The 26526-nt window shown below is 42.6% G+C and overlaps 2 protein-coding genes across 2 annotated transcripts; one reads left to right on the top strand and one right to left on the bottom strand.

The window, feature by feature from the left end:
• trhr2 (thyrotropin releasing hormone receptor 2) lies at positions 1 to 25048 on the top strand. Its single transcript, XM_063909746.1, has 6 exons — positions 1 to 118; positions 3628 to 4378; positions 5752 to 5884; positions 6969 to 7120; positions 20888 to 21014; positions 24075 to 25048. The coding sequence occupies exons 2-6, from the start codon at positions 3996 to 3998 to the stop codon at positions 24618 to 24620; spliced, it is 1341 nt and encodes a 446-aa protein (XP_063765816.1). The 5' UTR covers positions 1 to 118; positions 3628 to 3995; the 3' UTR covers positions 24621 to 25048.
• Positions 12726 to 20670, bottom strand: LOC134879338 (uncharacterized). Its single transcript, XM_063905796.1, has 8 exons — positions 20644 to 20670; positions 20239 to 20298; positions 20050 to 20161; positions 19690 to 19830; positions 19422 to 19575; positions 19202 to 19337; positions 13079 to 13193; positions 12726 to 13006 (listed from the first exon to the last, which is right to left on the bottom strand). Exons 1-8 carry the CDS (start codon positions 20668 to 20670, stop codon positions 12726 to 12728), a joined length of 1026 nt encoding a protein of 341 aa, XP_063761866.1.
• Positions 25049 to 26526: the final 1478 nt, after the last annotated feature.

Below are 26526 nucleotides of genomic sequence, written 5' to 3' on the forward strand. Positions count from 1 at the left end.
GCAGTGTGTGCTGCCGGCTGCTCTCATTCGACACACCGCGGAGAGCAGCGCATTTTATTTTGTGAAGACGTGATTCGGGATTTGAGAAGATTGTGGATTCATTGACAAGCTGCAAAAGGTAATCATATTATTATTATGTAAAAAATGTAATTAGAATTTGAGGCCAGTTATGTCTGTCTCTGAATCAATTATAATATCATTCAGACAAAGCTTCCAATCATGCCATCCGAACAGCATGTCTTCCATCAGCTGTGCAACAATAAAAAGAAACGCACATCTGACAAAAGAAAGAAATGAAATATTTGAAAGCTACCTTAATGTTAATTATTCTCAGAAATCAAAGACAACTTTAGAGTGACACATGTCCATTACCATGCACTTCATTCAAACTGAACCGAACCGTCACGCTCGTTGTTTCATGAACATTACGATTTCCTCCCAATTTCTGTCAACAGCTCAGTTTTGAACTACAATAAATACATTTGTTGAGCGACATTTGTCTTGTCTGAACCTTTATATATACAGTCTATGGTCTGAACTCTGGAGGCTGATGCAGGGGCGTGTCCAGCAGGTGGCAATAGCAAACTGATTATTGTAAATGTGAATATGAATCTGTCAAAGTTATAAATAAGCTAAGATGAGATGGACCTTTATTTATCCCTGTGATGGAATTCAGGAGTTTAGAGCAGCTGCAGAGTGAGAGTGAAAAACAGGACAGTACAGATTCACACAAGGATAATACAATTAAAAATAACATGATATAAGTAACGGTTAAAACAAGATATCACAACAGGGTAACATTTTGATCATTTGAATGAACATATTTACATATTTGAGTTCAGTGCAAATATTATTAATATTCAGTGCAGGTTATTAACGGATTACAGGGTTAGCCATTGGTTGTGCAGCCTGAGGCGCTCCGAGGGATGAGTCTGTGGCTGAAAGTGCTCTTCATCTTCACTAGCTCTACATGGAGGGGGGAGGAGGGGTTCTTGTGGATACAGTCCAGCTTTCTCCTGGCCCTTTGCCACCTCCTTCAGTGTCCAGTTTCACTCCAGCTACAGAGCTAGCCTTTCTCTCGAGCTTGTTCAGCCTGTCAGTGTCCCTTTGGTTGGTATGTCCCCCCCCCCCAGCACACCACGTCAAAGAAGAGTACAGTTTTGTCTCTCAGATTGTGTTTGCACTTTATACTATACCTGTACTTTTCAATGGAGCCATTGTTTTCATGTGGCCGACCTTTGGAGGTACATACTTCTTCCCCCCCTGCAAAGGTCAGCATGTCACTTGGGCTGCTTCAGTTAAAAAAGTCTACATATGCCACTGACTGTACTGTTGTACCTGTGAGAATTTACCACACTCTTTCTCTATAAACACTGTCCAGCTCATCTGCTCACCTCGAGTTTGCCACCTTTAACAAATGTTAGCAATTATAATCACTGAATCCTGACCAATAGAGAGAACACTGAACCAGAAATACAGGCAGGAACAGCTTGTAAATCTGGCTTATTTCTAATTTGAATTCAATGCATCTGAGAGCTGAAGCAAGGCCAGTGATAAGATTATAGTTTTGCTGTTTTTTTTTTTGCCGATTAATTAAATAAGATAATGCGTTAATAGTGAGCTATACAGAATACGGTGGATCTTCTTCTGTGAAAAGTTGTGTTTTTAAAATGTTGAAAAATTAATTTAACAAACTGACATCTGGGACATACTTCCATGCTGACAGTTAGATGGGAAGATTGAAAGAAGATTGTCTGCATGAAAAAATATGTTGCTGGACCCAGTTTAGTTAACTCAGCTTAGCCTTGCCCCGTCGAAAGTTAGAGAGAAAACATTTACAACACCTCTAACTTACTAATCTAACTACTATAACTAATGCTATGTAAGGTGTACTGTGTTAAAGTAAAACAATAACAGGTTGCTTTTACGGGACATAATTGCGTGGTCCGGAACACACTGTTTTTCTGTGGCTCTTCAGGCAGCTGAGCCTGACGGATAGTTAGAAATGTTCCAGATCTCCAGAGCTGTGGCTCTGCCTGTTGGAATGGAGAGTGGATGCAGTCTGATTGATGGCACAATAGGGCAACGAAATTACTTTTCATTTCATGACCACCTCAATTTATTAAAGGCAGCCCCCAGGAGGAGAGGTTGTGTGTGTGTGTGTGTGTGTGTGTGTGTGTGTGTGTGTGTGTGTGTGTGTGTGTGTGTGTGTGTGTGTGTGTGTGTGTGTGTGTGTGTGTGTGTGTGTGTGTGTGTGTGTGTGTGTGTGTGTGTGTGTGTGTGTGTGTGTGTGTGTGTGTGTATGTGTGTGTGTGTGTGTGTGTGTGTGTGATAAGGCTTGTACATGAGTGAAGGAGTAACAAAAGTATCACAGTGTTGCACACTGGTTAATTAGCTTAAGAGAAATGTGAAACCTCAGAACAAACCTCAGGACTCTTTTAGATGAAAAAAATGCTTCACACTTTGTCTCCTGATAAACTCAAAATCTGTTTAGGTAATTAGAGTTTAAGAAATGGCTTTAATCACACATTCTTCTGCTGCAGGATTTGGAGGCACCATTAGTGTATCATGCATGGAGAATAAACCCAACATTTTTCACGCCTTTTGTAAAATCCTTGAGTGTTGTATTAGGGGTACATGTTGTTACACAGCATGCTCTGCAGCACCAGAATGGCTTAATTGAATAAGCCTATTCATGTTCATTTGATCTTATTAAAGCTTCACCAGGAATTGTCTTAGCTCTGGCTCTGAAACTGAGGTCTGCTTACTCTACCTTCATGTGAACATTGTGAGGCTTCAGTTTAACATGTTTGCATATGATTTGTATTTCCAATACCTCAGAGCAATATCTATTTTATTAGCTCATTATTAGATGTTCTGGATATTCATGGTCACCAAAGGTTGACTTTGAATGTTTTTGGTCACCCCCCTGACATTTCCTTTAATACCACCAGAAGGCAGAAATTTGCCACTGACCAATATTTTGTTCCAAGATAAAGAGTACATTTCCTTCCCTTAACTTAATCCTCTATTAGCCTAGTTGTGTGAGAGAGGCAAAGACAAGGTGCGAGGAGAGAGCAACTGAAGAACCACGCTTTCAGCTAAATAAGATATGCTTTCCTCTCACGCAATATGTGAAGCAATGTCAGTTTCTGATTAGGACAGGAAAGCTGAAACCTGTATGGACAGGGAGTGTGTGCGCAAAAAGGGAATCTGTATTTCAGCCCAAGCTAATATGAGGCTGCAGCAGCAGAATTACATATTAGGTGAGAATCTTCCAACATCTCAGTCTGAGTTTTTAATTGTGCAAATTACCTTTTTTGTTTCATTGCTGAGGGATAGTGATTATAATTTAGCACCAGCCTCAGAATAAAATGATAACTGTACACTATATATACCTCCCAATCTACAAACTCCAGGGACCAATACCCACTTACGTCTTCCTTACATATTGTCTGCAATTACAGCTTATGTTTTCCGTCTGGACCCACGCGATTCACAAAAAGAAGTCTATATAGCTGTTAATTTGGGTTTGACATTGACATAAAAATCTGATGTCAAAGAAAAGTTTAATTTCAATCAGTTCCCTCTTTGTCCAGTTAATTACATTCCCTTTTCTATTTCTAGGTAACTCAGAGTGGAAGTCCTGGGATCATATTCAACGTTGTTTTTTTCTCCCTCTACTTGATTACTTAAAAGGAAGATGAATGATGTGTCTGTAAAGGTGAATGAAAAAGAAAAACCAAGGTCAAAGGCTTGTAACAAGCAAATTCACAGCGTTTCCTCTGTAGTGATAGCTCGATCAAACCTGTTAGAGACGTTGGCTCCAGTCATGCTACTTACAATTTGCCTGGCTTTAATTCAAAGTTAATGATCTATATGAAGAGAAATAACATGCCAACATTACAGGGTAATGCCACTCATGATATTACTCTAATGAACATAAGCTCGGATCAAAAATCACTTGGGGTGTAAAAAGCCGGCGGCTAACAGATATGACTTACAACGTGAGCTCTAGAATAGATACTCCGACCAACATTTCTGTGGGTCCCAGTGCCGCCGTCTCTGACTCGCTGGAGTACAAGGCGGTGTCGGTGTTCCTGGTCCTTGTGGTGTGTGGTGCGGGCATAGTGGGAAACATCATGGTGGTCCTCGTGGTCATCACCACCCGTCACATGAGGACACCCACCAACTGTTACCTGGTCAGCCTGGCCGTAGCAGACCTGACGGTGCTGGTGGCAGCAGGGCTGCCCAACGTGTCCGACAGTCTGACAGGCACATGGATCTTTGGCCACGCCGGCTGCCTGGGCATCACCTACCTGCAGTACCTGGGCATCAACGTGTCCTCCTGCTCCATTACCGCCTTCACCGTGGAGAGGTGAGCATCAATAACCCCTCTCATTTTTTGAGTTGTTATTGGCATTTATTTTACTTTCAAGGAGGAATGACTCGTCTTTTAAATTGCATAGACTACATTGGAGTGTTCAAACTTAAGCTTCATATGAGAATTCTGTAATCAACGTGAGCGAGTCAGAAATGTGTTCAGATGGCACATCTTGTTTATCTTAAAAAAGGAAACCACATAGTGTTAAATCCTTATTCTCACAATTTGGTACCTTGCTTTTCAAAAAGCATTTCAATGTCTTCACTAAGTAAATTAATCATACAGTTTCCCTTATCTGTGAACTCAGATGACTTGATCACCAAGTAGTGATTGTGCCACAATCTAACCAAACCTTATGTCTGTACTGTTTTGAAAAAGGAATGATTTTAATTTCTGTATTCATTACACATTTTTCATCATCTGTTCACTTATGGACTTCACACATGCGCAGTGTTTGGTTGAGTATTGAAGGAAGTAGTGTTGAGTGGAGCTCTGGAGCCAGAGGCAGGCAGTCAGCCCCCAAGCTACAGATAGAGACACACAACCAACCACAGAAACAAATACATTCAACAGAACGAGCACAGTAAAAGTCATGACGTCAATTATACTAAATTAGACCTAAAGTTAAGGAACTTTTTCAGCCCGTCACAAACTGTTATATAAACACAAAGGCTTAAGCAGCACAAGGTACATCTTAGAGCGAGAGGGAGAAAGATGTGCATCTTGTTCTGTCTATCTCACAAAACATAACTAGACATGAGTTATAGCCAGGTGAAAATGTCTTGTAGAATCTTGTTGACAAGACTAAAGAGGCAAACAAATGTCCCCATAAGGGACGGAGATTCAGTCATTCATTCAAGCTCCACTCAACTGTCACCAAGCTGTTACTCAGGTAAGAAATATTTTCTTTTGTTTCTCCTACATGGATTATTTAACCATCAAAAACAACTAATAAGCTATGAAACAAAGAAAGAGACAATGATGAGCAGAGGCATTCTTCACAGATCAGATCAGAACTGTATGAAAACCTGAGGATCTCTCCAGATCTTAATGCCAATGCCAATGATTAAGCAACCTTGGGTACCATGAAAGGCGCTATATAAGTTTAAGTTATTATTATTATTTATTATTATTATTATTATTATTATTATTATTAATGATTGAAGAACTACCAAAACTGTCACATACAGCCTGAAGGCCTATAAACCAAGAAGCTAGCGTTTATCAGTGTTATCTAGTTATCAAAACAAGATTTCTGTTTTGAAGTTGTCTAAAAATGTGCAGCAGAGCTACATCTGTTGAGATGTTCGTGGATAACATATTAACAGCCATGGTTGTGATTGAACCTCACATTTTTTTGCATGTAGGTACATAGCCGTCTGCCATCCCATAAAGGCTCAGACCATGTGCACAGTGTCCCGGGCTAAACGGATCATGGCAGGCGTGTGGATCTTCACCTGCATCTACTGCATGCTGTGGTTTTTCCTGGTGGACATTCAGGTAGAAATAAATTCTGCATTTTACATTCCTTTTTCTGAGCAACAGGCTTCTGGGTTTGAGCCCACTGGCCGGCTGGGGCGTGTACAGTTTGAATGTTCTCCCGTTGTTAGCATGGTAACTTCTCCGGGGGGGCTGACTTCCTCCCAGAGTCCAAAGGCATGCAGGTTACTGACATTTTAATTCTAAATATTGTCTGAATGTGCTCCGTCTCCATCCGTCAACCTGGGTGTACCCGTGTCTGGCCCAATGTCAGCCCCCCCAACTCTGTAAAGAGCAGCTACAGATAATGAATGGATGAGAGGTTTACCTGCAGCAGATTGACCAACAAACACACAAAAAATGTGGCATTTGATAATAAAAAAACAAGAGTTTCTTAGTGTAAAAACCATAGACTGTATAAATAATGGACGTAGTATCCGTGACGTCACCCATAAGTTTGTGAAGTAAAGTAAAGTGTTATATAGAAATTCCCCCTCCTCACAGTTGTCATGAATAGGGAAATTAGCTATAGAGACCAAAAGCAATTTTTGTACCACGCTGTAAACATGTTTCATTTCTGCTGTAAAAATTGGCATTTTAACATGGGGGGGTCTGTACATTGCTCTGTTTTGGAGCCAGGCCACGCGGCCATTCAATGAACTGCAGTTGTTGACACTTCCCTATGTGTTTCACTGCTCAACCCCGGAGGTTGCCCCTTGGTAAAAACACATTTGATGAAGTGTAAGGTGCAAATGTAATAATAATAATAATAATAATAATACATATGATTTATATAGCGCTTTTCCTAATGCTAAAAGACGCTTTACTTAAGATCAGAACAGAAAAAAACTAAATAATGTACATTTATATATTTTAATATTGATACATTGCTTGGAGGGTATATAAATAAAATCTGTCATTCACAGGGACTGCAAAGTACTTACATGAGGCATGAAGAAAAACAAAACAACTGTTCATACAGTATGCGCTTCAACTGTTAAGCTTTTGTTAGACTTCTGTAGAATTGAGTAGTGTCATGGTGATGAGATGTGAAAGATGTTATGAGCCTGGTATAACGCAGCGTCTCTACCATGTGTGACATCAGGTGAACCAGGACGGACATGTGCAGTGTGGCTACAAAGTGAAGCGGGAGCTCTACCTGCCCATCTATCTCATTGACTTTGCCATTTTCTACGTCATACCACTGCTCCTCGCCATCGTGCTGTATTGCTTGATAGCACGTGTCCTCTACCTCAGGTACTGTTAAAGGACTTTCACACCAAATCATACATGTTCATTCATTCATTAGACCCTCCACCAATTTTAAACATATACAATATCAGTTTATTCCCCATGAGAAGTACTGCCCTGTGAAAGAGTGGCAGAAAGTCTTCTGTGGATCTGGAGGAGCCTTGTCTGAGAATAACTCTGATGATGTCATTAGTTGTGTTTGTTTTCTCTCAGCCTGGCCTTGTAGCTTAGACATTTATAACAGAAAGCCTGCTTTACAAACTGGCAGCCTGGACTTTCCAAGAGATAAACACTGAAGAAAAAAATATTAGATCAACCTAATGTTGTTGCTTTCAACTAACATAACACAGTTATGTGACATTTGTTGACATAATACACTTAATTCCTTCACCGTTTCAGTTTGACCAGTGCAGGTAGAGTCACAAAGAAAGACTCTTTCCGGAATCAATATGGAAAACATGGGCTCCAGTGGTTTCAGAGGTTCACCCATACCTTCAAATGTTAGCACTTAGCAGTAGCATATATATGAGTTAGAAGAAGCCTGCTTTACTGGATTCAGAATATGGAGCTATTATCCTGCCATACTGTAACTATGCAAACAAACTACACGTTTTACAAATGGACTATGATTCACTAACAAAATACAAATACAAAACACCATCTACAATCTATTTTGCAAATAAAAAATTGATCTATCAAACAAATGCATCACATTTTTCTAGTAAATCATGTTTCAGACTCAAATACAACAAAGTACAAAACAGGTTTTTCTTTGAATACGAAAAAAAGATCACGTGACTTTTGGCAGGCATGTTCCGCCATGGTTGTGCATATTCTCACAAATGTCCTGAGTTATTCTCATCTCCAGCATTTTATTAAAGATATCAGACTTTCCCTTTAAAGCATAGGTTAAAGAATGAATTAAAAGGCCAGACAATCAGAGATATTTAAAATATTGTTAAATGTAGTCTGGTATCAGATCGCTAGAAAGAGCCATAGACATATTATATCAGGGGTAGGCAATTCATTTTTACAAGGGGCCACATGAGAAACCTGAACTGTGTTGGAGGGCCAAACCAATGATAACTTGAACTTAATTCTGCTCAATATTCATTTTCTCCCATTGTAAAAAGCAGTAAATGATATATTTTGATTAGCTGCTACTGGTTATCAGAAGAATAACGATATTCTGTAAATATATGGGATTGTGGTGTAGGTCAAATTTGAAAATACTCCTATAGAAGTAATAAACAGTAAAAACTAAAACAATCATTACATCAGTGTTTCATTTTATTTTTAACTAATCTTCACAAACACTGAAAAGGTGTTTTGCAGTATGTTAAAGATATGCAATTGATCAACTTTATACAAAAAGCAATACATGCTTTTAATTTTTTTCAGTTCATTTTACTGTTCGGTGAGAGAAATCCAGTCTGGCTTGAGCTTTAACAAGTGCATTGAAATCTGGCTGAATGTCTGAGGTGGATATGCAAAGGACAGCTGAGAGGTGATCATCAGTGATAGAGGATATGTATCTGGATTTGTTGAACTCCATCACTGAGAATGTCTGTTCACATGTGTAGGTAGATCCAAAGAGGATTACAATCTTCTGAGCATGCCTCCTCAGATGTGGAAACTTCCCCTCTTTGAGAGAAGAGTAAATATCCAGCAGTGAGACTGACTTAAAGTGCTCTGCCAGAAGTGTGTCAGAGTGCAGGTCAATGAGTTCCATCTGAACATCACTGGGTGCATTATCCACACTGCAGGTGAAGGGAGAAGAAACCATGTGCATGTCAGTCTCAACTGTTTGGAAGTCTTGAAATCGCCTTGACAACTCACCATGCAGTGCTTCCAACATGGAAGAGTACCTGTGGAGGTGATCAGCTGATGGCCCAGCTTCCTTCAGTGTTGGCAAGTGGGTGAGAATGTTGTCCTTCATTTGGCTAGAGAGAAGCTGCAACTTTCTGATGAAAGCCTTTACTGCGCCGTACATTTCATGCACAAAAAGGCCCTTGCATTGCAGTTTGAGATTTAGTTCATTCATTAGTGATCTCCTTAATAAACTCTCCGTCAGAAAACGGCTTACTTTTTCTGGCGATTTTGTGGGATATGACAAAACTTGTCCTGACAGCCGCATTTCTGGGTGTGCAAAGTTTTGTAAAAAGTTCTTGTTGGTTTTGCAGTTTAGCTAGCAAAGCATCCAACTCCCTTGATAATTCAGTAAAAGAGAAGCCAAAAAAGGGGTAAACCTAGGAAAGTTTTTTTTATTTATTGTTTGGTAACATGAGCTAATGGTGCATAATAATGTATGCACTAATTTGCATAAATAACAAAACATAACTAGACATTAGTTATAGCCAGGTGAAAATGTCTTGTAGAATCTTGTTGACATCTTACAGTAAAAGACTAAAGAGGCAAACAAATGTCACCATAAGGGACGGAGATTCAGTCATTCATTCAAGCTCCACTCAACTGTCACTAAGCTGTTACTCAGGTAAGAAATATTTTCTTTTGTTTCTCCTACATGGATTATTTAACCTACATTAATAAAACATACCTTGTGATCAACTACAATTGATTTGAAACATCTGGATGTGTGTTGACCTGTGGTACGACTATTATTGGTGAAACGATGTCAAGTTTAGGATTAGCGAATCGTTTCATTAGCTAGCTAACACCGTCTTAGCTAGCATGGCATTACATGGCAGTGCAATGCCTACGATAACCCATGTATCCCTATCTTAATGAATGAAAGCGTGATAAAGAGAACATGGTTTAGTGGTTATCTTCATGCTACTCTAGCCTACCTGATGTCTGAACCCTAACCACTTTATCTCTTTTATCTAGAGTAGACTATGCCTATATCTATGACTAGACCATGACAATGACTACTACACATATGCCTACATACTGCTCCACACTGGACCTGACTGTCCACATAAATGTAAGTTAAAGTAGGATTCAAAGTGTCACCATGTTAGATTGCTCAGATAGAAACTACAGTAATGTCAGCAAAATCAAAACATTAGCAGGCCGAATAAAGATTACAATGTAAGTGAAATTTGGAAATAGCAAGAAACAATAATTTTGTTCTATGCTTATGGTTTTATTTCTAATGTAAGGAACTCTCGGTTGTGTCACCAAACACTTGTTCCATCTGCACCTACTGTTCACATACATGAGAGATAAAGAAGAATATGCTTTGTATGTTGCCTTCAGTGTTAATGTTTACTTTGCATCATGGATCAGTGTGATTTATCTGACTACATAAAGGTTTAAATTTAGTGGATTTTTTGTCCATTTTCAGGAATGGAGGAACATGAACAGTGTGTCATTTGCAAGCAGGATGTTGATGGAACAAGGCCATTTTCAACACTTGGAATGAAAGGAAGTTTGTCTGTCAACCAGGCCAGTGCAATTAGGAGAGACAACATTTGCACTTTACCTGGTGATAACGTACACAGAGACTGTCGATGTTCTTATACTAGACGACCACAGATAGCCAAGGACACCAACCAACAACACTCTGAACCAAGTAGAGAGCGACAAATACGAAGATCAAGTACTGGGACATACTCTTTCAATACTGACTGCCTCTTTTGTGGCACACCAGCTGAGGTTGGGAAAAAGAGAAAGAGGCCATGTGAATCTGAAGTTTACCAAATCAGGACGATTGATATCAAGGAGACCCTTTTGGGAATATGTGATGAACGAGGTGATGAATGGTCAGAGACTGTGAAAGCACGGATTCTGCATGCACATGATCTACATGCAGCAGATGCGGTATATCACCAGACTTGCAGTGTGTATTTTCGTACAAAGAAGCAAATACCAGCAGCATATAAAACAGACACTGAACAAGAGTCAAAGAGGGTGAAGGTTGGCCGCCCTCAACACAATGAGAGGACAGCAGCATTCTTGGAGGTGGCAAAGTATATAGAAGAAAACGATGATGAGCAGATCACCATAAATGATCTAATTGACCTCATGCAGCAGAAGCTTGGACACAGTGAAAGTGAAGCATATAGTTATAAGTATATGAAGAAAAAGCTGGAAGAACACTTCGGGGAGAAGATCATATACACTCAGATGGATGGAAAACCAACCGTGTTTACCATGAGGACAACAGCTAAGGCGGTGCTGCAAGATTACCATGACACACAGAAGAAGGAAAGAAACACAAATGAAGAGAAGATCAAGCTTGTAAAGGCAGCAGCAAAGCTCATCAAACAAGATATCAAAGACATCAAGCTATCTAGCGAATCTTACCCAAATGTCGATGACATCGAAACTATTTGTTGGGACCAAAACTCAAGCCAAAGTAGCGGCAATTGGACAAGCACTGATGCAGGCAACCAGACCTAGAGTGATATTAACACTACTTCAGTTTGGATTGGGCATACAATTATATCATCACTTTGCCTCACGGTTCCTTATTAACACTCTCCATCATCTTGGGTTTTGTTGCTCATATGAGGAGGTGCACCAATTTGAGCGAAATGCAGCCAAGTTCTATGGAGCTAACATTCCTGACCTATCAACACAGTGTGTCCAATATGCTGCCGACAATGTCGACCATAACATCCGCACACTTGATGGGCTTGGTACATTCCATCGTATGGGGATGATTGCCACCATTACTCCTGGAATTACATTGAGGAAGACAATCCCCAGGTTGAAGGCTACTTCTTTGGATGTGGCAGCTGTTGGAAGGGTAGATGTACGGTACTTCAGAGAGGAAAGGCACAACTTCACAGCAATAACCTACCAGAAGCTTCAGAGCCTTCAGGTCCACAATAGCTATGAAAACCTTGATATCCTGTGGAAGTCATCCATCCTCTTCGGTTCTCCTAGACCAGCATGGTCAGGAATGATGCAGTTGGTGCATAAAGGTGACTACCCTGGCAAGTCAAGCGTTATGTTCCTGCCCATGATTGATCTGACTCCAAGTGATAGCACGTGCATATTCTCAACCTTGACATATGTTAGTCAACATGCACAACGTCACAATGTCACCCCAGTAATCACCTTTGATCAGCCTCTTTGGTGGAAGGCTCTCATGGCAGTCAACTCTCAGCCAATGGAAAGTGTTCTGAGACAAATCGTCTTACGTTTGGGTGGCTTCCATGCAGAGATGAGCTTCCTTGGTTGTATCGGACACCTGATGGCCTCATCTGGACTCCAAGATGTGCTGGAGTTGATCTATGCCCCATATGCAGTAATCCACATGATGTCGGGGCAAAGCTGTTGCACGAGCAGTTCGTGCACACTCAATTGTCAATGCATCCCTCAATGCACTGATTCTGGTTTTCCATGTAAATCTACAACAGCAATCTGGAACAACAGACAAGGGTAAGGAAGGAGAGTCAGAGTCAGCTGAAGCAGTTACAGCGATGGAGACCAATCCTCAGGTGACAGAGGTGAGCAGAGATGCAGATGAAGCTCTGGAGATCGATGAGATTTCGATGGATGGAACAATATCAGCTGAAGAGGCCGTTAGTCTGATGTTCTCGTGAGAATCAAAGGCCGGTACAGGTACACCAAATCTGCTAGGGTGTATCTTCAGCAGGTGCTTCAATTGGTTTAAGTCACACCAAGACTGGGTTTTCTCTCAGCTGTCTTCTGCGTTAGCGGGATCTTTTAGCTGCTCCACAGAGTTGTAGTGCTCTCCTAGTCCATAGGCGTGATGCATATAGATTAGGGTGATGGGTTCACTATCAAATTCCTCCCCAATTTTTATAGGTGGGGAGTCAGCCTGGATCACTTCCATTGGCAAGTGAAGAACTTGGGTCAAAGCTCGCAATTCCAGGTGTCCACCCCAAGCTGCTGTGTGCTCCACGTCACTGCAGTACTTTTCAAACTCATCTGTTGTGTACATTTCACCAGCAGGTGCTGAAGATACACGTGATCCGGAAGGGTTCCACGTGATCCGTCGGAGCGACCGCCTTTGGTCATGTCTCTCACCTGACCTGATCATTGAGACGGTTCTCATGAGGAGTTTAAAAACCAGTGGTGGGCTCACACGAGAGCGAGGGGTGACGGAGCAACAATGTGTGTTGTGGCTGCTTTCCATGCCCGCCTGTGGAGAAGTAAACCAGGCAATGGAAGGACTCACAGGGGTCAACTACAACACTGGAGAGCAGAATAAAGACATGACCAAAGCAAGGCAAGCCCATGACTGGAAGGATACACTAATAGTTCTCAGTCATCTACATGAGCGAAATCCATTCAGTAGTGACCCAAGTCTGAGGAACATTGACACCGGGGAGCATGCTCTTTCCAGCTTCAACGTTGATACTGCACAGTCTGTTGGCACTGCAATCCTGAAGTCAATGGATGGACGAACACTTGGTGACTATACTTTCAAGAGGAAGGATCAAGCTGTTACTCTTGGCATGAAGTCTTCTGTGAGGATCGATGGAAATGAAATTCAAGTTGATCCACAACTTCTCTTCCAGAGACTGGTGGTAGTGGCACAGAAATGTAATGAACTTGTGTCAGCCCTCAAGTACAAGCTATGTAGCTATCCTCCATCGCTATTTGATTCCTCCCTTCTACTTCACGAAGCAAAGAAGCCTGCCCTCGCTGACGCCATCTGGAAACTTGTTGGGCCAGATGTTCCAGCAGAAAATGTGGTCAATGGCAGCCAGTACGTCTTGGATGGTGGAGCACTTCTTCAACGCATGCCATGGTTCCAGGGATCTACTTACAAAGACATATGCCACCAATTCAGAGTATGTAGGGAAGAGGTATGGCAAGGATATAGTGGTGTTTGATGGCTATCAAAGTAACAACACAAAGGATATGACACACCAGAGAGGGTCAAAAGGGAGGATTGGCGCTACAGTGACATTTACAGTCGACATGTTGCTCACAATGAAAAAGGAAGAGTTCTTGGCAAATACGCAGAACAAACAGCAATTCCTTTCCATGCTAAGTGGAGAGCTACAGAAGACAAACTGTGAGACCTACCATGCCTCCGGAGATGCTGATCTGTTGATTGTACAGAAAGCTGTGCAGTGTGCTACCATTAAGAAAACTGTGCTAATAGGGGATGCCACAGATCTCTTAGTCCTTCTCTGCTACCATGTGAGCATGGATTCCCATGATCTGTTCCTCTGTAGTGAGTCAAGGAAGAACACTAAGAAAGCTCACATGTGGAACATCAAGGCTATCAAAGAACGGCTCGGCCCAGACATATGTACGCATATGTTGTTCTTACACGCAGTTCTGGGATGTGACACTACATCTCGCCTTCATGGGATCGGGAAGGGACCATCGTTGTAGAAATTCAAAGGAAGTTTCGTGTTTCGAGATTAAGCCAAGGTGTTCCATGAACATTTAACACCTACAGACGATGTAGCAGTAGCAGGAGAGAAAGCTATGGTGATTCTCTACAATGGAAGACCTACAGACACCCTGGACTCCCTCCGATATCATCGGTTCTGTGAGAAAGTGGCATCGAGTTCTACATACATTCAGCCACAGGTCTTACCACTAACATCTGGAGCAGCAAAGTACCACAGCCTGCGAGTGTACCTACAAGTACAAGAATGGAAGGGATCAACATCTGGTACTGTACCATCTTTACTGTAACTCCGATTTCTGCTATAGTTCTATGTATTTTTTAAATCTTATGTACTTCATTGCTGCTGTGACAATACCAATATCTCCTGCATGGGGGTTAATAAAGTGTATTCTATCTTACAGATGGACTTTGTCCTATGGATTGGGGATGGCACAAGTGTGGCATGGGATTTGTGCGAATTAAGACAACCCTACCTCCTGCTCCTGAGAAGCTCTTGAAGGTCATAAGATGCAGCTGCCAGTCTGACTGCAGCACCCTGAGATGCAGTTGTAAAAAAAAACCAATATAGAATGCACCCCGGCCTGTGGACACTGCCCCAAACCCCATCTCTACAAGTTCAGTTCAGTTTACGAAGTGATGTACAGCAAAACACACAGGCATACTAATTAATAAAGGCTGGTCTAAAGTTCTTCTTCCTGCCTCTATGTATTATTGCTCATGGGTAGCCTAAATGGGTTTCATTCAGACCTTAACAAGTCTTTTACTGTTATATGTCAACAAGATTCGCCAAGACATTTTCACCTGGCTATACCCAATGTTTAGATCTGTTGTGGTATTCATGCAAATTAGCACATATGTAATTAGATTATGCACCGTTTGCCCATGTTAACAAACAATTTCAAAGAACTTGTAATACATTTTGTGTTAATCTTGGTGTAAATAATCAACTCAGTAAATGTCATGGTGATATCTAAAGGTTACAATTTTTACCCTATTCACGTGAGAAAAAGAATGAATAGGCATATGAATAGGCTTTATTTGGGTCTTTTTCGAAACTTTCCCATACTGCATTTCGTCGGGACTTTTTTTCCCTTACGCAGGACATATTGAGGATACAAAATCAGTTAAGTTTGCTTCTGTTGCAATTAGTCCTAGGTTTTTTTTTAATTTTTACTGGACTATGAGCGCTCTTCATCAGACGTTCTTGTGTCTCTCCTCGTGTTTGGTCATGTAGTGGCGATTCAAATTGTAATCCTTTAACACAGCGACCTGTGTACCACAAACTAAGCACACCGCTTACCTTTGACTTGACCACGTCTTGTTGAAAACGCGGCATTCGGTGTCAACTTCTCTTTTTTTTGGCTTTCCCTGGCCACATCAACCAGCTCTGACTGGGGGATTCCAAGACGCTCCCAGGCCAGCGAAGAAATATAATCCCTCCACCTGGTCCTAGGTCTACCCCTCGGTCTCTTCCCAGCTGGACATGCCTGGAACACCTCCCTAGGGAGGCGCCCAGGTGGCATCCTCACTAGGTGCCTGAACCACCTCAACTGGCTCCTTTCAACGCGAAGGAGCAGCGGTTCTACTCCGAGTCCCTCCCGGATGACTGAACTTCTCACCTTATCCCTAAGGGAGATGCCAGCCACCCTGCGAAGAAATCCCATTTCGGCCGCTTGTATCCGCAATCTCGTTCTTTCGGTCATAACCCATCCTTCATGACCATAGGTGAGGGTAGGAACGAAGATGGCCCGGTAGACAGAGAGCTTTGCCTTCTGGCTCAGCTCTCTTTTCGTCACAACGGTGCGGTAAAGCGACTGCAGTACCGCTCCCGCTGCTCCGATTCTCCGGCCCATCTCACGCTCTATTGTTCCCTCACTCGAGAACAAGACCCCGAGATACTTGAACTCCTTCACTTGGGGTAAGGCTTCATTCCCTACCTGGAGTGGACAGTCCACTGGTTTCCTGCTGAGAACCATGGCCTCAGATTTGTAGGTGCTGATCCTCATCCCAGCTGCTTCACACTCGGCCGCGAACCGATCCAGTGAGTGCAGCAGGTCACAGACCGATGAAGCCATTAGGACCACATCATCTGCAAAAAGCAGTGGTGCAATCCTTAGCCCACCAAACTGCAGACCCCCTCCCCCACGACTATGCCTCGAAATCCTGTCCATGAATATCACGAACAGGATTGGTGACAAAGCGCAGCCCTGGCGGAGGCCAACCCTCACGGTCTGACGTGCTACCGAGGACCCGGACACAGCTCTCGCTTTGAGAGTACAGAGATTGGATGGCCCTGAGTAGAGACCCCCTCATCCCATACTCCCGCAGCACCTCCCACAGTATCTCCCTGGGAACCCGTTCATACGCCTTCTCCAAATCCATAAAGCACATGTAGACCGGATGAGCGTACACCCGGGCCCCCTCCAGGATCCTTGCGAGAGTGAAAAGCTGGTCCGTCGTTCCACGACCAGGACGAAAATCGCATTGTTCCTCGACCATCGGCCGGACCCTCCTTTCCAGCACCTTAGAGTAAACTTTCCCGGGGAGGCTGAGTAATGTGATGCCTCTGTAGTTGGCATTTAAAAAGAGGAACCACCACCCCGGTCTGGCACTCCTTCGGTACTGTTTCCGACTTCCACGCAATGTTGATGAGACGTGTCAACCATGACAGTCCCTCAACACCCAGAGCCTTCAGCATTTCTGGGCGGATCTCATCCACCCCCGGGGCTTTGCCACTGTGGAGCTGTTTAACTACCTCAGTGACTTCCCCCCCCGTGAGATTGGAATTGATCCCCCTTCATACTCCAACTCCGCCTCTAACATAGAGGGCGGAGTTGTCGGATTCAGGAGTTCCTCAAAGTGTTCCTTTCACCGCCCTAACACACTATCAAGTTGAGGTCAACAGCGTTCCATCCTTACTGTACACAGCTTGGATGGTTCCCTGCTTCCCCCTCCTGAGGTGTCGGACGGTTTTCCAGAACAACTTTGGTGCCGACCGAAAGTCCTTCTCCATGGCTTCTCCGAACTTATCCCACGCCCGCTGCTTTGCCTCGGCCACGGCTGAGGCTGCTGCCCTTCGGGCCCGTCGATACCTTGCAACTGCGTCAGGGGTACCCAGGGATAACATATCCCGGAAGGCCTCCTTCTTCAGTCGGACGGCTTCCCTGACCACCAGATACCACCAGGAGGTTCGAGGGTTACCGCCTCTTGAGGCACCTAAGACCTTGAGACCACAGCTCCCCGCCGCAGCTTCGGCAATTGAACACCGCCCACTCTAGTTCCATGTCCCCAGCCTCCACAGGGATGCCTGAAAAGCTTCGCCGGAGATGTGAGTTGAAGGCGTCCTGGACTTCTCCAGACGTTCCCAGTTCACCCTCACTACACGTTTGGGCGTACCAGGTCTATCCAGAGGCTTCCCCTGCCACTCGACCCAACTCACCACCAGATGGTGATCAGTTGACAACTCCGCCCCTCTCTTCACCCGAGTGTCCAACACATGCGGCCTCAGGTCCGATGATACGATAACAAAATCGATCATGGGCCTTCTGCATAGGGTGCTCTAGTACTAAGTACACGTATGAGCATCGTTATGTTCGAACATGGTGTTTGTTATGGCCAATCCATGACTAGCACAGAAGTCCAGTAACAAACCACCACTCCGGTTCAGATCAGGGGGGCCGTTCCTCCCAATCACGCCCCTCCAAGTGTCTCCATCATTGCCCACGTGTGAAGTCTCCCAGCAAGACTAAGGAGTCCCCTTCAGGAGCCCCATACAGGACTTCTTTCAGGGTCTCCAAGAAGGCCGGATACTCTGAACTGCTTTGGTGTATAAGCACACACAACAGTCAGAGTTTTCCCCCCCATGACCCGCAGGCGTAGGGAGGTGACCCTCTCCTCCACTGGGGTAAACTCCAACAAAGCGGCACTCAACTGGGGGCTTGTGAGTATCCCCACACCCGCTCGGTGCCTCACACCTTGGGCAACTCCGGAGAAGAATAGAGTCCAACCCCTATCCAGAAGTAAGGTTCCAGAGCCGACGCTGTGCGTAGAGGTGAGCCCCACCAGATCCAACTGGTAACGCTCCACCTCCCGCACAAGCTCCGGTTCCTTCCCCCCCAGAGAGGTAACATTCCACGTCCCCAAAGCCAGCTTCTGTCGCCTGAGTCTGGTCCGTCAAGACCCTCTGCTTTCACTGCCACCCTTCTGGCAGCGCACCCGACCCCATCGTTGTTTCCCGTAGGAGGTGGGCCCGCGGGACGGGGAAGCAGAGGTGTTGCCCACGTTGCTTTTTCGGGCTGTGCCCGGCCGGGCTCCGTGGCAATCCCGGCCACCAGACGTTCGCTGACGAGTCCTCCTTCTGGGCCTGGCTTTTATATTGTTACTTGTTACTGGAACGACTTATTCATGGTTACAATTATACTGTTAAGAAAGTATTGTCTGATACTTTGCCTAAAATGAGAATACATCATAATCAGTGGCGGCTGGTGAATTTTGTTTTAGGTGGGGCTGAAAGTTTGTAAACCAAACCCCTGTAGGGGGGTCTGGGGTCATCCTCCCCCAGAAGATTTTGTTGTGATTTTCACATACAAATGAAGCATTCTGACAAAATAATAAAGACAAAATAGAACATCTCCTTACAAAGACGAATGGGGCAGGGAATTTATTTGCCTTGTAAAATTCAGCAAGATTAAAAGTGCAAATACATCAATAAATATTGGGAATTATACACAAGTTAACATTCTCTGTGTGTGTGTGTGTCTGTATGTGTGTTTGTGCACATGTTTTTTGACGGACACGGCGTCCAACATGAGTGAAACACATCCATATTTAGCCGGGTCACCCTGGCATCTTCTCTCCAGCATATCCAGCATCATCTTATTCAGGCCAGGCTTGGCATCCACTGAACGCAGCCACCTGTAAAAATATTGAGAAGAAGGTATAACGTGTTGGCATCAGTATTTTACAAATCTTCAATCGGACAACATTAAGCCTACCTACCTTTGTAATGTTTGTGGATGTGGGAGGGGAAAATGTTGAGTCTCTCTGAGGTATTTGTATGCCTTTGGACCATGTAGATGGAGCGTGAGTGCAAACTCTCTGCAGTCCTGTGTGTACTCATGGCCCTGCTTTGCCGTGAAGTCCATCTTGAGATCTGAAATGTTATGAGCAAAGATGAATTAGTCCCCTTCAGATAATAACCGAGGAGTTTAATAAAGAGAGTAACAATAACATGTACATGAATTTGAAAGTGCTAATTTTGTCTTACCTGAGTAGAATGCAAGCTTCTCACTGAGCTCTTCATTAATGAGGTTCTTTTCCCTCAAATCCCCCAAAAGACCCTTCACTGTGGTCTTTGCCCTCTTTTCTCTGGACATGGCATTCTTCTTCTCTCGCTCCAGACTTTCCACTCTTAGTAGAAAGAGGGACGAACATGGTTTGAGTAATGATTCACTTCACAAACATCACTTTGACACCACTAGTTTATGCCCACATCCACATTCTTTCTTATAGTCATCACCTGTCAAATCCAGTTATTTGTGAGTGTGTTTAATATGAGTGGCAGCAAAACAAGTGAGATTTTAATATATCCAGGAACATTATGATATGATGTTTAAAGTAGAAATACTCACATCATTAGGCTGAGTTTGTGGCTGTGAGGTTGCCATTTCTGGGGAATCCTTAGAAGCCACGGACAGGCTTTCTTCAGCTCTTCTGGAGGTAGCCCTGTCCTTTACCAACTGAAATGAAGAAACATTATGCATAATTCTGATACAATATATAAAAGGATAAGTTTGTTTGATAATAGAATATTTACATTTATGAATGCTAATAGCCTTATGATGATACAGCTACTTTTTGGAGGTGAACCGGGAAGCTGAAGAGGGATGGAATAACACCATCACATAGTCCCCCCCCCCCCCCCCCCCCCCCTCCCGTTTAAAAGGACTCAGTAGCGCCCCCTGCTGCTGTGGAGAATAACTCTTGACATTTGTGAGAAAAACCTCAGCACAACAACCACTGCGGATTTTCCTTGAATAAAGTCACGTGATCTTTATTTTGTACTCGTAGAAAAAAACGTTTTGTACTTGTCAAAACTTTGCTGTATTTGTGTCTGAAACAAGATTTACTAGAGAATGTAATGTGTTAGATAGATATGTGTTTTATTTGCAAAACCAAATGCATTAGTTTGTAGATGGTGTTTTGTATTTGTAAACCACACTGTGTTTGTTAGGGAATCATAGGGCATTTTTAGTTTGTAGAGTAATGGCAGGATAATAGCTCCATATCAGAGGGCAGTGGTAATCTGTTCACGATTGGGTTAAGAGTATACAAAACAATATCTAAATTCATTTTTGTTTCAAATCAGTTTGTCCTTTCTTTACAGGATTTCGAGACCCATACATAAACCCCACAGCACATGCTAAAACAAGAACAGATGTAACATGCTGCTTTTGTTCCTCCAGCCCGCTGCCCAACCACCCTGATACCAATGCCACCACTCTGCGTCGCAGCTGCCGGGAGGCCTCTGAAGCTGGGAGGAAGGGGGTTCGCCAGAGACGGCCAAAGAGCGCACTCTCCTCCAGGAAACAGGTATCTGCCTCATCCCTCATTTAACCCCTTCTGTGCTCTCCTTTCTTGCTTACGTCTTGTGTTGTATACCAAGTAATTGCTGTACTATAGCTGTAGTCACATTTGACCCCGGTCACGTCTTTGGCTGTGTGTGATCTGCTGGGAATATAGAGGCAATGATTCCCTCTTCACAGCATGGTGATGATGTCCCTGCTATCCATCGCCTCACTACAGTAGCCTCTCTGTGCATCTCTGGCCTCACTGTTATGAGGCCCTGAAGGCAATCCTGGCAGTAATGCCTATTTTACTCAGGCTGAGCGGTCAGAGAGCCTTTTACAGAGAAAGCCCTCTGTGGAACAGAAACATGGTGTTGCTGCAGTGCTGCTTAGTCTCTTGGATGTAAAAAACCTCCCTCAGGCTGTGTGCTCTTGAAGCCTTTATCCACTCTGAAGGGTTACAACTAAGTTCATTTCTGTCCAGAAGGGCTAGTTTGTGTTCACATTTTGTTCTTTCAAAAGTTGAATGGGAATTAAAAAATCCCCAGAGATCTGTGTTCACTACTAAAGCAATGGAAGTTTCCGTCTCTGAATAAATTTAACTATAATAATAATTAATTTAACTATACATACTGTATGTACATATGCGTATTAAACTTAAACATCTTTGTTTGTGTCAGATTATTTCAACTAACCTTTTTTCTTCAAATGTTATAACATGGAATGTGTTAGCATAACCATAGTGCACCTTTAAGCTTAAATGATGTCCTTGTCTGATGGTTTTACAGCAGCTGAGATCCACTTATCTTTAATATTGTTCAATCAACCATTCAAATTTCTCCTTCTCTTCTGGAGGCAGAGTCACATACCTACAGGATCTGCCTGATACATGTTGACGTTTTGAATTGCTTTTTAAAACACTGAGTAGACATTATTTATTTGGGATTGTATTATTGAGTTGGATATCAATGAGCATCTACAGAAGTTGCAGAATACATTTAACAGAAATCTGTGTCCAGATATAAATTAGTGTCAGCAGGATAAAAAAAATAAGTGTATAGTGTTAGTATTTCTTCTGTGATTTCAGTGTAGATTCAGTGGAGATTGTGTCTAACAGTAGTTGGTTAACTAATAGAGTGGACGCCAATAATCAGCTGATTACAGGCAGCAGCAACAGGAGTGAGAGAGGAGTGAGAAGGAATAAACTCTCCTGATTGAAGATTTATTCGTTTAATATATGTTATTGTTTAAAATGTTTACATCCCGGAAGAGCGATAAACTATGGTGAGCCCCTGACCATTTATTCATTAATATCAAGTTAAAAATATTTGAGTTACCAATAGTGTACTTTACTTTATTTATGTCGCAATGACTGAAAATGACATCACTAGCGCCTCAGTTGTACTTTATATTAAATGAAAATCAGCAGGCCTCTTGTACATTACATCACATGTCACCATTAGATGCTTTTATCCAAAGAGACTTACATACTCAATACTGTGGGCAATCCCCACAGGAGCAGTTTGGGGTGGAGTTTGTCACCTAGAGGCACAAAGACATGTTCTCACATGCTTACAATGAATATTATTTCTTCATTTATCACAAGTTATATATATATACATATACATACATACAAAAATCCCTTTTGTCCTAGTGGCGTGTTAGAGAGATATGTGTTCATCCCAAACACATTTGATATTGTTGGCATGCAAATCTGGAACATTTCCTAATCCCCAGCAGAAACAGGATTCTAAACTGAAGCACTTTTTGACCTCTGTGGTCCCTAGGGAGGTGCAAGTCTCAGCAGTCAATGAGGGAAAAAAGTGTCAATAAAATTACTTTTTTCAAAAAACATGAATGAGCATAACAAAGCGAGGCAACATTCATTAATGTGCACATGAAATATTCCACTGAAGAGTCCAGGAGTGTGAGATTATCTGCGTCATTCTGCATGAGGCTGAACTCTCATCAGAAGGCAGAGGAGATCCTAATCTCATGTTCAAGGGGCTCCATCTAAGATCCAAAGTTTTGCATAATGTGATTTTGGATTTACATTGAAGTGTGCTTAATACTGCAGATGATTTTACTCTCTTGCTTCTTCAATAGGCACTTTATGGTCTTTCATTCATCATTTTATAACTCAATCTGATAGGAGTTTGATAAACTTGTATATGTCAGAGAATGGCACTTTTATGATTTGAGATGAATAGAGTGGGATGTGAGATTGTATAGTTTAATCTCTGAGAGTTTCTGCCTGTAATCTCCTCAAGTGCATGTTGAAAAGGAGAGGTGGGGGAGCTTGGTCATTGTTGCCCCGGGTAAGTGGATAGCATTAGAGGCGGAATGTGAATTATATGGTTCAGTGAGCCCAAGTTTTGATTTCTGGATTCATTCTTGGAGGTTGCTGTGTTTTTCAGATCTGATTGGTGTATAATGACAGAGTCAAGTATCCTGCTGCCACACAATGTCAGTCATAATATGCATATTCATAATGTCATCCCAGTGCTTTCTGCCTCATTATGGCAGTACACATATAAATAGAAAGCTGTCCTCCCTGCCTCCTTCATGTTTAATTTATCATTTTGTTGTACTCCAGTTACTCTTTTTGACTACCTGCCACACTGGATCACTGCTTAAGAGCTGGTCACAGACATTAATCTCCAAGAGCATGTTGTGGAGAGGAGATGATTGCCCTTCCTGTATCTACCTGGCACACAGAAGGCAGTTGAGAACTCAGTTCCAGGGTGAGGATTCGGCTGGAAGGAGGCTGTTATTGGCAACTGATAAAATTAATAATTTCAGCTTCACTATGTCTCACGCACGTTCAGAAATGTAGGAGCTGTTACCATGGTCACCAGCCAGTGGTGGAGTGGTGAAGGCATGCTGAGGGTATTTAACGCCACCTGGCAGTCTTATAGAGATAATAATGGATGCTTATGTTGAACTTTACAGCCTTCATCAGAGGCTAAACTGTTGCTGAAGGGATTGATTTTCTAAAGGTGGACATTTTTTTATAAATGTGGCTTCATTTGTTCACAACTTTAAATCACAGCTGCTCTCATGTGGTTTCTCTGCTTCTTTTTAGGTGACAAAGATGCTGGCAGTAGTGGTGATCCTCTTTGCCCTACTGTGGATGCCGTACCGGACTTTAGTTTTGATCAACTCATTTGTGTCCACCCCCTATCTGGATGCCTGGTTCCTCCTGTTTTGCCGGACATGCATCTATGCCAACAGCGCTATAAACCCTGTCATATACAATGCCATGTCTCAGAAGTTTCGCTCAGCATTTCGCGGGCTTTACCGCTGCCAGAGACCAGAGGTAAATCACAGGACTCTATTGATGATTCAGACCGGCTTCGGCACCATCCGAGACCCACAAACCTTGCAGGCAGATAGCAATGGAACCAATGAAAGGGCTAGCAGAAACCTAATGGAAACTTCAATTGAGATGACTTCACAGCAGAATGGAGGCAGCCACCAGGAGACAGCAACTGTCAATGGCAAGACAGCAGAACATTCCACCAACATTTGCCCAGCTGCTCTCAGCTCTGTTGAGGATACACCTGAAACGGCTCTATCTGGAGATCAGGTGTTGGGTTTTCCTTCACTAGCTGATACTATAGCTCATTAAGCAGACCTGCAACAGACCATCAGCAGGAAAACATTTAAGGTTTGATATCACCGTATAATAGGATATCTATGAATTTGTCAGTACAAAAATTAAATCCAACAAGTAAGAAAAGCTATCATTTTAATTGAGCTGTTTACATCTGGTGACTAAACCGCCGTAGACCACTAATGTATAGAATTTGCTTTAATGTATAGACAAAAAAATCCTGTGGCTTACAATATTTCATGGTTTGAAAATGGTCACCTTGAAAGAACCAATAAAAATGAGCTATGTTTTGTTTTACTGACTGACAAACTAAAGGTCAGTTATTGTGAATTCAAGGACAAACAAGAATGCATCTACTGAAATGTATCCCTTGATCTCCAATATCTTTGAAGTAGAATTTGACGTGAAAAACAAGAAAGGCATTCTAATCTTTCAATATTGCTGTCCCTAGTTCAATCACACTTCTATATATATATATATATACAGATCTGGAAAAAATTAAGAGACCACTCCAAATTTTTCTTAAATCTTTATCTCTACATGTAGGGCCTATAGCAGCCATTCCACTGTCTGTTGAATTTCAACACAGATAAATATTGTCAGTAGTTTAAAGAATACTATACAAAAAAAACCCCAACAACCTATAAATATAAAACAAGAGAAAATTATAATGCTGAAGTGGTCTCTTAATTTTTTCCACGACTGTATATGTATGAGATTACAAACCAGTGTTGGTGTTTCCACTGCTGAGGTCAGTCGGCTTCAACAGCCTTCTGCGCGGGAACCGAGAACCTTACATTGGGGGCTGGGGTGGAACTTGTAACAGGAAGCAGTGATTGCACAATGACTACCACGACTACACACATATATAAACCTCACATAACATTAACTGGTCATACATGTGACGTTTATTCATTTTTCACAATACTTTTAAGAAGCAGCTGTTAGCTAACATTGACCGTTTTGAAGAGCAGCACACTGCGTCATCGCCATGAGACGTTTTTCTATTATGTTTTAGACCAGCAACATTCCTGCGAATATACTGAAGACCAAGACTGAAGGAAATGAAAATTGAGCGGAAGTACGTAGGAGGGCGGAGCCAGGCTAAAGGTTTATCCTTACAGCTGCTATTCTGTAGCCTAGAAATCTAGACGCCCCTAGCGACCGCAAATTTTTGCTGTAGGGGTTTAGCTTGCTAGGCTAGCTATTCTGATGATTCATATGTAATCGTGAGCAGAAATACTTTTGTTTATTATTTATTGATCTAGCATTGTGTTATTTTGAACTGGAAGTTTCTATTTGTCAGTGTAATGAAATGGTTTTCTGTGGTAATTCAATGACATAGTGAGGCATTCAGTTACTTAAAGATTCAGCTATTTATGGCACTTATTTGCTTCAATAGTCAGCCTACCCTTTAACCGATGAGAACACTGACACCAGGGATCATGTGTCCCCCTACCGTTATCATGCTAATGCTTTAGCCACTTAGCATGCATGTGCATTGCGTACTGTACATTTTACGTGTGCTTATATCTGCTTTGTGGCGCGCAGGGTGAGGTAGGCCTGCTTCGTCGCATGAAGAAGCTAGCAAGTTTCGGTTTTTCCAAGTCATGACACGTTTTAAAAAAATTATTACTTTTTTTAACGCGTTCTGCAGAGAAGGGAGGCTGGCGTTGGTCACGTTTGGAATGAGAGAAAACAGGACAGAGTAACATGGCGGATATCGCTCATATTTTTTAGTTTTTTTGGAAGACCTTAGTTGAGGCTGCAGGCATGCGTTGCTTATGCGGCCACTACGGGAAACCATGTGTGCTATGTGTACTTGACAGTGCTGATGTTCGATTCAATAAATAGCTTTAGATATTTGCAGATTCATTTAACTGTAAGAAAATTGTTGTGATTCTTTGACCAATTAGGGGCA

Source organism: Eleginops maclovinus, chromosome 2 (assembly GCF_036324505.1).
Source record: "Eleginops maclovinus isolate JMC-PN-2008 ecotype Puerto Natales chromosome 2, JC_Emac_rtc_rv5, whole genome shotgun sequence".
NCBI classification, from domain to species: Eukaryota; Metazoa; Chordata; class Actinopteri; order Perciformes; family Eleginopidae; genus Eleginops; species Eleginops maclovinus.

Excerpts from the sequence above, each read along its gene's own strand:
- trhr2 (XM_063909746.1), top strand. The coding sequence starts at position 3,996 with ATGACTTACAACGTGAGCTCTAGAATAGATACTCCGACCAACATTTCT. Across the intron at positions 4,379-5,751 it reads ACCGCCTTCACCGTGGAGAG|GTACATAGCCGTCTGCCATC; the intron begins GTGAGCATCAAT and ends TTTTGCATGTAG. Across the intron at positions 21,015-24,074 it reads CACTCTCCTCCAGGAAACAG|GTGACAAAGATGCTGGCAGT; the intron begins GTATCTGCCTCA and ends GCTTCTTTTTAG.
- LOC134879338 (XM_063905796.1), bottom strand. The coding sequence starts at position 20,670 with ATGCCCTATGATTCCCTAACAAACACA. Across the intron at positions 19,338-19,421 it reads CATCCACAAACATTACAAAG|GTGGCTGCGTTCAGTGGATG; the intron begins GTAGGTAGGCTT and ends ATATTTTTACAG. Across the intron at positions 13,194-19,201 it reads CCGTGTCCGTCAAAAAACAT|GCGGGCATGGAAAGCAGCCA; the intron begins GTGCACAAACAC and ends ACTTCTCCACAG.